Consider the following 14,378-nt stretch of genomic DNA (forward strand, 5'->3'; position numbering starts at 1 on the left):
CTCTCTTCTTAGGGTAAATATGCAACAGATTCCCGGCGTTTATAGAATAGTAAAAGTTAGGCCATTTATACCACTTAAAACACATGACACTCGATTATTATATTAATGCTTTTAGTGCCTTCGAGAAATTACTGACACCAGTTTTCAGCTTAATCATTGAGTGATAGTTCAATAGGAAACTCACACTCTTACTAGTTCAAGTATGAAACTGAAAAAAAATTGAGATAGTTTTAAAAGTGTACTTTTAACCCTCTTAACTCTAAAAATATAGAGATGTGCAATTTATTCACATGCCTTATTATAACCATGGTTAGTTAAGTTGTTAAGATTGAATAAGAGTTGGAAAAAATTTAGACATATTCATAAATTGTAGATTTTTCACGTTTATGGTAAAAACACTAACTTAAAAAATTCAAATAGAAAACTTCAACTTCAAATCAGATGATGTCCAAACGGGACTTTTAACCTCCCCCAGCCACAGATACAACACGTCACTTTTACTCCTCTAGAAGGTAATTGCGAGTGCCAACCCCACGCTAAACTAAAACATCTGGAGGGTCGAAACTGAGATGATAACGCAATCTACCAATTTACAATATCTCTACCAATGTACAAGTCGGTTTGCAAAATAAGCACACATAACTATTTTTCTCAGTAGCTATCACAGCTTTTTTGGGAAGGGGGGTTGTTTGCCTTGGTTACTGATAATACAACTGTAGCTCCAAATACTTCAGGGAAGTTACTTGTTCCTTATCTTCTTAAACTATTTGGATATCAGGATTGAAAAGCCTTTCGTATTCCAGCTGCAACACAACAAACAGTGGTAAATGTGAAGTGATGAAAAAAATAACAATTTGAAGTTTGTCGCCCCAATTTATCAAAAGAATTTAATAAGTGCGAGCTCCCTTACCGTAGCATTATTATGTTCCAACTTCATCCTCCTATATTCTTCTTGTGCTCGCTTTGAACGAAACATGGCCTGAACTCGTACGACAGACCTTTCAACACGCTCTTCAGCTTGTTTCCTACTGGCGCGGAAGAAGTCCTCCTCCACATCAGCATCAGGCTTGATATTATCCACTGCTTCACTAGATTGAACCTGAAGACCACGAAACCCTTTTCTCTTCAAACGCCATCGCAAGACTGCCTTTTCAAGCACCCCAACAGACCAAATTATCTTGCGATACTGCCTCCGGACTTGGAAACCACGGAACACGGCCTGCATAAACCAGAGTTGGGTTCCACTTTCAATTTGTCCTGTCTACTTTATAAAACTATTTACCTTTATCCCTTCCCCACCCCCTACCCGGAAAAAAGAAGACACACCAGTCTATGTAATAGACCGCGCAGTATCAACAGAATAGCATCACGTAGCATATTGAAAAGAAAGAGCACCCTTTGCAGGTTTATTGCACTATTCGAGATTTGAGGAAAATAATGTGGAGACAAGAAGGTATAATCTCTTCTGTCAATTCATGAAACACAATGCCCACCTCACATCAGTGAGCAGATCACTTGAAAACTAAAGAAAAATGAAACATAGTACTAACTTGGATCAACCAGACAAGAAACAGTTTAAACTTCAGATCTTTTGAAAGAAGAGGTGGCTTGAATTATTCAGCCAAACTAATGAGAAAAGCAACTTACTTGAATTCTGATCGCATGACGCCGCATGGTAAGAAATTCTTTCCGCATTTTCCAAGTTCGGAACCTATATTGGATTCGTGCAGCAGCAGCAAGTTTTTTTCGTGATTCATAATTGCGGAAAGCATGCTGAATCTTCATAGCAGCAACTATATTACGTGCTTCTATTTCTGGATTTGAAGATTCGACAGCTTTGGTCTGTACTTTGAACGAATGTTCTCTGAATGCAGCCTGTATACGCGCAGCGGCATCAGCAGCAGTACGATAAGCTGCCAAAGTATCTTTTAGATACAGGTCCTCCTCCGTGAAGTTTCCAGGGTTTATGGGTTCAGTAGCGGTCTGCAGTGAACCACTAACATTTCCAGCCAAAGTCATATCCTTAAAGTGTGCAACTAAAGCCTTCTCAGCAAGATAAGCCCCCAAACCTTCGAAACCATTTTTAGATGCAAGATCAGCAGCAGTGGATCCATCAGGGTTCTCTGAATTGGGGTCAGTGACCAAATTTGGTTTTGCACCAGCAGATAGAAGGGTTGCCACCATTTTCTCCCTGATAGTCCAAACTCAAAATATAAGCAGCCAGTATGCTTGAAAATTAGAAATATTCAAAAATAAATTTTCCCTAGTTATGTCTTCATTCCTTAAAAGCAATTCCTTTTTTTGGTTGGGGGAGGAGGGAAGAAGGAAGAAAGGGGGTCGTGTGGTTCAGACATTTGGTGGCCAGCAGTAAAAAATATACTCAAAAATGGCAGAAGCTCCATGACTTTTTTTTTCAACCAGTGGTCTTAAAAGTGTGAGTGCAAAAAAAACAACAATCTCCATGAGATTTGAAGCAAAAGCAAGAAGTAAAGCACATGCTTTCTTCTTCTTCTTTTTTTCTATAAACCCCAATTTGCGGAAATCAAACAAGGCTTAAGATACATGAATTTAGTACTACAATAATTAAATTGCAATTAAGTAACTAATTTTAACATCCAATATATAGTAAAGCCAATATATACAATAACCCCTCGCTTCATATCGCTTCATCACTTTAAGTGACGAACCGTTGGTTTTTAAAAACACTATTTTAAACAATGAAATAATAATGATTTCAAAATTCCTCAGCTGCACTGCGGATTACCTTCCATAATGTGCAGCCCAATGAAGAGCTGTCCAACCATACTTGTCCCGGTAATCCAATGATAAGCCGGACCAGGTAAATGGATATACAGCCCAAGTATAACCTAGGATAGCACACAAATGGATAACTCCTTGACCTTGCTCATCCCGCTCTGATTTCTTACACCCTTCAATAACTCTTTCCAACAGCCATTCATGAAATTTGGTTTGCAAAGACAGCTCAAACAAGCAGTCTTTTGCATGTATGAAAGGGACTTTCCTGTTTTCAATTGATTTGATCAAATATTCCCAATTATCAGTAATGTGGGCACATTTTCGAACAAATCTCTTTGCATCTTTCAGAGAATCTTGGTGCACTTTACTCGAAAAAATGCTTAGGCTCTTAGACGTAGAGAAGAGCAAATGAGCTAGCCTCATTTGAAATCTAAATTCATCCCAATTAGACTGGTCCTCCAGAGGAGCTGTCCATTTATGTGCTGAAGGAGCTCGGAACTCAAAGGGCATTACTTGACTGATCGGTGTGCTACCATCAAAACTCAAATATAGATTTACCAGTCCAGGGGCTTGAGGCGAAATTACACAACGATATACCCCACACTGCACAAATTCTGCAGGAAAACAAACATCTGCACATACACAGACCAAATTTGACTTTGCCAGTTCTGATTGTCTTCCTGGAAAATGCCCAATCACTAAGATCTGCAATGATCAAGACAAATATTAAATGTTGAGATCATACATAAAAAGATTTTGCACATCTTGGTAACTCTCACCTCCACGCAGAACCTGGCTACTGCAAGATTCATATCTAAAAGTTTCAAGGAGTGAATTTTCTCTCCGATAACTTAAGTGCACTCAATTCACAAAAACAATCATTAGCAAAAGCATGCAAAGCTGAACAAGTTATTTGTTTATTTAATTACATTTTGATAAGCAAGCCAGATCTTATTTTCACCTAAATGTTATGTTATGCCAAACCATGACATGTCTAATGAAGTACTGATATTCCACTAATACAATGAGATCGATAATTTTTTCTTTTTAATTTCATATATGAATGCTAATAGAACTTTAGTCAAAATACGGGATGGAACATTCCTTCTCTCTTATCATGAAGAAGGTTTTATTCTAGTGAATTGGTACTATTATAGCAAGGTAGCAAGGCATTGGAATAAAAGAACCTTTGTTTCTTCACTTGAAAGAGCCCAAGGAGGAGATATTTCTGTTATGTTGAATATCTGCTGCATTACATATGATTGATCAATAGTTACTGAAGATTCAGGAGTCATCATCTCATCTGCAGATCCCGGAGAATCACTGATGAAGTAGTTGATCCACCGTCCAAAACTGTCTTGAGTTTGGAGACCATCCTTGTTAAGATTATCAAAAGAATCACCTGCACCCACCGTCATTACTCCAGATTCATTCTTCTCAAAATTAGAAGTCATCTGACCATCCCCGGAGCGGAAGGGCATGTCATTTGAAGGATTAACATTTACAGTATCACTTCCAGCCACTTGGCCAACAAGGCTTTCTAAAGATGCTATAGGTACTCTCGACGCAGATAAAGAGCCATCCTGTGAATCACCATTATTAGAAGTCATACAAAAGAAAAATGAAAAAAAAAAGTTATTACACTGGAATCCAATTAAATATTAAGGAGTTAATTTCATAGCAGAACTTGACAATTGGAAGGATAGACTTAAAGCAGAAGCTACGGGTTAGGTTAGGTCAATAACATAGACACAATGAAAAAGCCAAATCTTTTTTCTAAAAGCTTTTGCCATCAAGACCCTTAAAAGGTATACAGAATGATACACGCATATCAACATTGACCTATACACACACATATATATACACACTCTCTATCTAATAATGAGCATTTCATGGTGGGAGCAACGAAAAAGCAGACACTTATTATAAAACTCTGGAAACTTTGGGGACACAAAACTGTGTCCTAAATTAACCTAAATTAAAAAGGGCATGGTGTCCATACGAGTGATGTAAAAGTTACTTTGGATATATCAAAATCTGCAGAACACAGAGAACATAGCTCACCGACTTTGACAGTAAGTTACTTAAAAAGAAAAAATAAATTTGAGAAAAAAATTAAAACACAAATCAACTAAATTGACAATTTTTGAAAAATAATTAGTATACTAATGTTATTTTAATTCTAACCCACCGTGTAATTAGATAGTATTGACTTTGGTGCTAAATTTCCCTTCGATAGATAAATGTGAGTTAGAACATAGAGTTTTTTTTTATAGTATTCTTATTATTACTTTATTGATGTGCATTTAACTTATTTTTCACTTCTATTTTAATTTGGTATGATAATGACATGAGTTTGAACGTAAATAGAGAAACTTTGACAGTGAGGATTGATATAAGCCGACTCCAATTAGTTTGAAACTGAGGCACAGTAGTTGTGCCAATTTATCCTTCAGGCTCTTGTTATTGCCTTATGAGAAAATATATAACCTATTATCCTTCAGGCTCTTGTTATTGCCTTATGAGAAAATATATAACCTAACCTACTAAACAACACATTAGGGCCTCACATTAATTTCATTAAATTTAATCCTGTAGCAGCAAAAAGATGAGAGAGAGAAAAGCTGGATGGTGGAGAATTGTATTAGCGAGAAAGTTGCATATTGGAACTGCTTACGTTAAGGCTGTAACCATTAACTTCACATTGATTCTGTTGCCCAACTAAAGCTCTTCCCCCCGCTGCACATGGTTACAAAAGGAAAGATGATTTATCAATGAATTAGGTAAATGATCAAATAACTTCACAGGCTACAAGCAACAATTCTATTAGAATCCTGAGTACCTTCTTGAGTTGCCATTAGCTTGTTAGGGTCGTTGGGTGCCAAAAGCTCATCCCAGTCAAGTGTATTAATCTCAAGAAGTCTCTGTTCATGAGTTTTGACGGTCATATCCCGGTTAGTCCCTGCAATCAGTAGAAGACAGGACTTAATCTAGCAAATCTGAAGGGTAAAACAGGGTGTAACTTATAAGGAAATTCAAAGATTACAGCAAGTCTGAATGCAAATAGCATAAGTAGATCACTATCTTGTTGCATAATAAATAATTAGAAGTTCCTAATATAAAAAAACAACCCCATTTATCTTCAAGAGTAATATTCTGCTAGTTTATTTATGCAGCTAGTGGCAGCTACGACATAGACATAAGGATTAAACACGTTGCTTACATCTATACTCGTAGATGACTCAGTTCAGGCAGCTGAGATTCTACTAAATAAAATCGCAATAAGATATCACTTTCAGAAAGCCACTTTGCAGTACCTAAATGTGCATGTTGGCTGGCACCATACGCCTGTTCATCTACAGAATTACTTTCTTCTGATAAAACCCAACCAGATGGGTCAGATGGATCTGAACTGGAACTAGAATTAACTGGGGTGGCTGGAGCAACAGAGGTTGCTGGGGAGCCCCGTGTCTGCACGGTAGACATAGACAACAACTAAATTAAAACCACTGATATATTTGTAGCTACTAAAAAAGGGATTTATTCCAGTACAGGTACATTCCTTTTCTTTTTTGGGGATACAGTAAATAGTTTAAGTAATAATGGGAATATCTCCCCATATACAAGCAATATATCAAAAAAGTAGAGAACCTACAAGATAATATGGTTATCTAGGAATGATATCGAATATTAAATAAAAACAGGAACTTCATGAGTGCACCAAAAAGAAGCAAGGTGTGAGATGTTATTCCACAAGTCTGCATTGTCATTCTCTATCCCTTCAAAAACTATTAAATTTTTCTCCTTCTACAAAACCCTCACTAGTGCTAATGGTGCAATCTTCCATGTTCTCCAATATCTCCCTTTCTCTAAAAGTCCAGTTAGGGAGTGCCTTCTTTTACAGTGCTGGACATTGTCATTGCAGCCATAACCATCTCAGCATCTCACACTATGAGTGATTTGTCACCTCAAAATGTAGGAGGTGATGATCCAGGCCTTTTTTTTTTTATAAATGTGGTGTCCGGGCCAGCTTGCGCGCAAGTGATGATCCAGATCTTCACTAAAGCATTTGCACATAAAGCAACAATTAACATTTGAAATCCTCCTTCCTTCGCCGACAAAATAAGCTAGCGTTTCGCCATAGATTCCCAAATAGTTTTGGCAAGTAATATTTGGGTGAAATTTCACCATGTGTTTGGCCATAAAATTTGGAAACATATTTCAATTTTTTAAGAAATATGATTTATACCCATAAGTTTTAGAAATTGTTAAAACTAACCATTAATTTGTATTATCAAAAATAAGAAATATGCCTAACATTTTCTTGGAAGTGAGAAACAGAAGAAAACTAAGTATACTAAAATTTCATTTGTATAAGCTGAATTGTTATGTACATGCACACGTCTGCTGAGAAATTATATTTCTAGATTATATCTGTGTAAAGCAGTCACGATACTAAAACAATATCCACCTATGTATACATGCAAGATATAAGTTGTATTGTCATTTACATGCACACGTTAGTTGGGGTCAATAAACAGTGAGTGTTTTTATAAAAGATAAAAGTTTGGTGTAAAATTTGAACTTTTAAAAATTCTCAAATAATTAAATTTGGCCCAAATACTAGTTTTTTCTAGTATTTGGGAATTTGGATTATTTGCCAAAAAAGTACGCCAAATAATGACAAACTGTATGGCCAAACATTATTTGCCAAGTTTTTTCCCAAATTTTACTTGGGAAATCTATGGCCAAACGGGTCCTAAGTTGAAAACACGCCTTTCCTGGTGCCATGCGGATCCAAACCAATAAGTGCGAAAAATTTAATCCTTCCTCATCAATAGCTTATGATAATATGACTTTAATGAAAGCAATTCATCTCTTGCTGTTGCCCATCTCCACGATTAAAGAGTCCATGCTAGCAAAGGCATCAAGATGAAAGGCAGCAAGTGTGACCCGAAACATCAATATCTTGGTAACTTTTTGAAAAGGAATATCTTGGTGACTTGTAATCAATGTCTCAAAGATGTAGCAAAAAGTTATACTTCACCATCCAGAAGTTAGCCTGACTTGCAATCAAACAAATTCCAGGAAGTACAAATGGTGACAACATTAACATGGTACAATGAGAAGAAAAGCCAAGTGAGCCGTATCAATCATGGAATGTTACAGACCTTCTGGTCACCAAGTTCAACGTTTTTCTCATTCAAAATTACAGTTCATATACACAAAGCATAGTAGTGCTTACAATCACATGCACACGACTTGTAGTGTGTAATCTCATTCAATTTTGACAGAGATGCAGTACCAAGAATCTCTGTCATAGGGTAATTGGAGCATACCAGCTCATCTAAGATAATTGCATAGCTTACCATTATACCAGAACTATCAGTTCGGAGTCACACTTCTGCTCCATTTTTGGGATAAAGAAGTCATAGTCACCTCCCCTTGCATTATCACACACACACACACACACTCTCCACAGCCAAAAAAATAACAAAGAGAAATAATTCGCAAACATTTCCGGATTCATAAAAAAGTTCTCTGATTCATCTCCCTATCCAACAAAAACTGTTCTCCGACACACTGCATGAGATGGCAGAAGGAACGGAACAGACTTCTGTCACAAACTTCAAGGTCTCAACCTTCTGTGACAGAAAAGGTGTGCCTATGCACGGCATTGACAGTGTAGATGGACTGGACAGCTGTACAGGTTATTCTACATAACACCTACCATCATCTACGTTGATAATAACCACCTAACTTCTACCTGCGGTCAGGGAAAATACCAATTACATTACTGTTCCTGCTTTAGTTACCAATGACAATCTCTTCCCTTCACACTAGGAATCCCAGACATTCCTATACTGCGTGCTGATAGTAACAGTGAGTTAACAAAGCCAAAAAGGTGAAGTATTGACCAAAAAGTTTGATAACAGTGTCAGTATATGTTATAGTATTTGCAACAGATTATTCAGATGGCCAGACAGACATTCTTCTAAAGATGAGAAAGCATAACAAAAGAACTTAATGGTATATATCCCAAAAATATAGAAGTGCATGTATGAACGATAGTCATTTTCACAGGAAGTTTAAACAAGGACAACAAGAAACTAGAACGTGCTGATACGGACACATATTAACAGAGGAATTCATTTTCTCATAACTTACCTGTTTAAAAAAAAAGAGAGAATTCGTTTTCTCATAACTAATGTGTATTGACGGAGTTACCAAGTTAAAGGAAACAAACCTCCTGAGTTTCGCGATAATGAACAAGGACTATGTGTTCCAGAGACCTGATAAAAGCATAGAAATGGACAAAATCAAACTCAAAGGATACAAGCTGTTTCATGTAAGTGGATAATGTATCAGATGATTGATCATTGCAGTTCACTGAAATAAAAAAAACGAGGAAACATTCATATTGGTTCGATGCTATCAGCAATAAAATGTATTTCATACTTGTCAAGTAGCCAGTAACATCTCCGAACAAAGGTCGGTTGATCTTCTCCATGTGCATAGTAAACATGAATTCGTTCTTCATTACCAACCTGCACTAAGAAACAAAATGAATTTGACCAGCACAAAAAAGACTGCAAATCTCACATCAAGATCTTGAAGATACATATCTTCTGGAAGAGACCAAATCGTCTCAATTTCAAATAGAGAAGAGGACAAAAGACATGGACGGGAAGAGTGAAAATTGAAACCAAAAAGATAGTATTTTCTATTCAGGGGAGACATTCTATTGAATGCATTGAGCAACAACAACAACAACAAACCCAGTGTATTCCCACCTAGTGGGGTCTGGGGGGTAAGATGTACGCAGTCCATACCTCTACCTCTAAAGAAGTAGAAAGGCTGTTTCCGATAGACCCCCGACTCAAGGCACGAGATACCACACAAACACATAGTAAAGCACAGCACAAGATTACATAACATAAATACGGCACCCATAAGCAATATAAAACAGAGAAAAGCACACAGGTTCGTAATAAAACATGGAACACGGAATCATAACAGGCATAAAACCCCCACCAAGTAATTCCCTACACTAGCGACCCAAACTGGCCCTAGTCCTCTGCCCTAATCCGCGTCCTCCAGACCTTCCTATCTAGGGTCATGTCCTCGGTGAGCTGTAACTGCTTCATGTCCCGCCTAATCACCTCACCCCAGTACTTCTTCGGCCTACCCCTCCCCCGCCTAAAACCATCCAACGCTAGCCTCTCACACCTACGGACCGGGGCATCCATGCCTCTCCTCTTCACGTGTCCGAACCATCTCAATCGAGCTTCCCGCATCTTGCACTCCACTGGAGTCACACCAACCTTCTCCCGGATAGTCTCATTCCGAACTCTATCCCCTCTAATCAGCCCACACATCCAGCGCAACATCCGCATTTCTGCCACCTTCATTTTTTGGATATGGGAGTTTTTAACTGGCCAACACTCCGCTCCATACAACATGGCCGGACGGACTACCACCCTGTAGAATTTGCCTTTAAGCTTGGGCGGCATCTTCTTATCACACAGCACCCCCGACGCGAGCTTCCACTTCATCCATCCCGCCCCAATACGGTGCGAGACATCCTCGTCAATCTCACCGTTACTCTGGATCACGGACCCGAGATACTTGAAACTATCCCTCTTACATACCTCCTGTGATTCCAGCTTCACTACTACCTCATTCTCCCGCCTCACGTCATTAAACTTGCATTCCACATACTCTGTCTTGCTTCTGCTCACCCTGAACCCTTTAGACTCAAGAGTTTGCCTCCACACCTCTAATTTGTCATTCACACCCCCTCGAGTCTCATCTATCAGAACTACACCGTCTGCAAAAAGCATACACCACGGCACCTCCCATTGAATACGCCGCGTCAACACATCCATCACCAACGCAAACAAAAAGGGACTAAGAGTAGATCCCTGATGCAATTCTGTCAGGACAGTGAAATGCTCTGAGTCTCCTCCCGCCGTCCTCACCTGAGTTTTCGCTCCATCATACATATCCTTAATTGCTGTGATATATGCCAGCGGTACTCTACTCACCTCCAAGCATCTCCAAAGCACCTCCCTGGGGACTTTGTCGTAAGCCTTCTCCAGGTCGATAAACACCATGTGCAGGTCCTTCCTTTCCCTATACTGTTCCACCAACCTCCGTACCAAGTGAATTGCCTCCGTTGTCGAGCGGCCAGGCATAAATCCAAACTGGTTTTCCAAAATAGACACTATCCGTCTCAGCCTCACCTCGACCACTCTCTCCCAGATCTTCATAGAGTGACTCAATAACTTAATCCCCCTATAGTTATTGCAACTCTGGATGTCACCCTTATTCTTATAGAGAGGGATCATGGTACTCCACCTCCAAGCCTCGGGCATCATTGAGCAAATATATTAAAAACTTTTATGCATCAAGCTACAAAACAGAATTCACACTTGCAAATTGAAAATATAACGCATCCCACAGTTCTGGTGTAGGAATGACAAAAGAAACATACTATAAAAGGAAAAAGGGAAAAAACTAAAATTGATGATAAATTGTTCATACAAAAAATGATAACTGTGAAGACAAGGTTCTGCAGAAAGCTAGTTAGACATTACCAACTAAAATTAGGTACTTGCAGTCCTAAAAATGTACTTGCAGTCCTAAAAATGACTACACCTAAAGCAACTAGGATTACTAGAATCTCTCCATAGCTAGATGAATGCAGATTGATAATTTGCTAACTGAATTTGGCCATTTTAAATCTAGCTGGGTCTTGTCAGTCATCTTCAGATCTAGCGCAAAAACAGAGGAATAGCAGTATATAATGGTGATACTGCAGATGATCTTAGTTCCATGAGTCTGTTGGCAAAGAAATTGTTTGGTTATTGTGATATCGAGCTTTGGTTAATCCTTTATGCATAATTAGCTCCAACAACATCGATCATGGCCATTCTACCTTGTTACTGAATGAGCTGAGCTCCAGATATTTCAGCAGCTAGATGTGTTTATTCTTTGTGCTTTCTCATCAGCTAGTGCCATGCAGCTGCAGTAGATGAATAATTGACAGAGCACTGACAAACTTGTCGCACAATTAAGTACTGTGCAATTAGAAGTTCTCTCAGATTCTGTGTTTTAGTGTGACAGTAAGCTCACCTGTCAAAGGTGATGGATGCATTATAGGAGAGAATATGATTCAAATGTTCATATATTTACATTGTCTCTCATCGATTATGCTTGAGCTGTATTTCAAAGCCTTCAATAACTTCCGTTACATGCATTAATCAGACTCAGCAAGTCAGCATCTTGAATCCAAATCCAAATGACAACAAGACGTCTTACACAGAATATTCGCCTATGCAAACATCCTACCTCCCTTATCTTATGCCACTAAACACTTGTCCATAGCATGTGTTAGGCTCCAATTTTTATCAATAAGTCTAAGGGAGCTGTATCTACAAAGGTTGCAAACCTTTCCATGGGGAACAAACTGATGGCAACAAAAGTAGAGCTGTACAACAACTATATACCCAGTGTAATCCCATAAGTGGGTGGGGAGGGTAGGATGTACACAGACGTTACCCTTACCTTTGTGGGGTAGAGAGGCAAAAGTAGAGATGTACAGACCAAAAGAGGCAAAAATAGAGCTGTACAGTCCAAGAAAAGCAAAAGTAGAACTGAGAATAAGTAAATTCATGAGAACATTCACCAAAAGTAAGTGGTGTACAGGATTTCTACAATTAATCTGTATAGATAAAGTGGAAAGAGGTTTTTTTATTATCTTAATTCAGGAGTTCAATTTACGTAGTAAATTCATAGGAACATTTAGCAAAAGCAAGTGGTGTACAGGATTTCCCAAATTAAGCCGTATATATAAAGTCAGAAGGAGTTCTCTTATTATCTTAAAATCAGGAGTTCAATTTACATCAATTGTACTTATCCAAAAAAAGAAGGCAAAGAGACTTCAATCAGCAACTATAACCTAAAAAGCAAAAAAGCAGAATTATAACAGCACCTCAATTGGGAGCACCTGTCCATTGGATAAATAACAAGCAAGGTAGCAAACAATAGTGGAAAATATGGACACACTCTGGATCATTTGACACTCACTTTTAAGTGTTCATGAGCTTCTTTTACAGTTTTCCCATCCTTTTTCTTCTTCCAGTTATGACCGTCTTTGCGAAAATTCCTCAGCATCTTACGATCAAACAACACGATTGTACCACCTGTTGTAGCGATACAAGAGAATATTACATAAACCAATAGAATCTATCATGTCCTAGAAGTTCAGCTTGATGACACCATTTTTTGATATGTAAATGTTTTTCATTAACCTATTATAATTCACAAGCAATCCTAAGCACTAATTTAGTGCTGGGTAAGACTTCATGTACTGATGTCATGTTCCACTTTCTTGCATATTACACTCATATGCACAAAACAAAAAGAGAAAATTGCAGGACAGAGACCATAACAGTGCATTCATGCTTAGAGAGTCATTACTTGTTGGCAAGTTTACAGGCTTGACAAAGATGTTGAAGTACTTGTAATTGCACAGTATCGCATGGATCTCATTTGGTCGGAGCCACCTCATCTTTGCTTCTTCCATTATACTGGGAATATCCAAATCTGTGCAAGCAACAGAGAATATCACTTTTAATCAGAAAGGATGATTCAAAAAAGAATCAATCAAAAGCAAAAATACAAGCAATGGAGGAAAGGGTCAGAGGTCAATTCTGATCTGAACATAGCACTGATGTGCCTCTACACCATGAGTTCGTACAACCATTTAATCATTGGAGGATCAGGGGACCTTTTTGGGGCATCATTTCGCTCTCACTTTTCAGGAATTCAGGAGCTCATGTTTTGTTTCCATGATGATCTGACTTCCTAACTATCAAAGGAAAAAAAAAGGTTCTAGCTTCACTCTTATTTAATTAATAATTTGTAGAAACACTTCCACACGTGTTGATACTTCATTCACCAAAGTGGCCAAGGAAGCAAATTTACTTTATTCTGATTTCTGGGTATTTCAACCAGGATAGGCCTTGTTAGTTTGATCTGTGGAACTTGACCAAATGATTAGATAAAAAGAAAAATTTGGATGAACATACATGATACATTCAGCCAATCCCTCCACAAGATAATTATTTTAGAAGTCAAGATAAATCCAATTTGTCAAAAAGAAAAAATGATGTTAAAATCAAAATAGAGATAAATAAGAAGTGCTTTTAGCATATTACGTGTATCCTACTGCCCTTGCGTCTCGAACGTGGAGACATATTAACTGTACTATACACTTTCCAAAAGATCAATTATTGCAGTGTTATCCGTTACAGAATGACCTTGCTCACTATCCTCAACTGTGGATATGGATCTTACAGTAATAAAGTAATTTCCTCTTTTTCTTTTTGATACAAAGTTTCCAGGCTTGTCACAAATCAATTACTATAAGTCACAGGCCAGCTCTAGTGCAAACCAATATTTTTTTAAATAGTCGTGCAAAGCATCATTATCTTCGTGTCTAACTTAATAAAAGGAAATTGTTTGAATTTATGAAAATCATAGTAAAATAAAAGGAATCATGTGGGTCATGCCAAGAGATACAGTTGAAGAGCTAGAATGCTGGAACAAATATA

General features: G+C 38.0%; 1 protein-coding gene across 1 annotated transcript; it reads right to left on the reverse strand.

Annotated features, from left to right (window-relative positions):
• Positions 1–675: 675 nt before the first annotated feature.
• On the reverse strand, positions 676–13,368 carry LOC107878887 (calmodulin-binding transcription activator 5; the record flags this gene model as incomplete). Its single annotated transcript, XM_047407243.1, is given in 12 exon segments — positions 676–803; positions 911–1,219; positions 1,648–2,191; positions 2,765–3,462; positions 3,945–4,340; positions 5,435–5,496; positions 5,600–5,719; positions 6,075–6,228; positions 9,005–9,050; positions 9,217–9,305; positions 12,850–12,965; positions 13,243–13,368. Coding segments are annotated over 12 exon segments (2,705 nt in total), but the record flags the coding sequence as incomplete, so codon positions are not given.
• Between the last annotated feature and the right edge of the window lie 1,010 nt (positions 13,369–14,378).

The sequence above is a fragment of the Capsicum annuum genome, chromosome 1 (assembly GCF_002878395.1).
Source record: "Capsicum annuum cultivar UCD-10X-F1 chromosome 1, UCD10Xv1.1, whole genome shotgun sequence".
Taxonomy (NCBI): domain Eukaryota; kingdom Viridiplantae; phylum Streptophyta; class Magnoliopsida; order Solanales; family Solanaceae; genus Capsicum; species Capsicum annuum.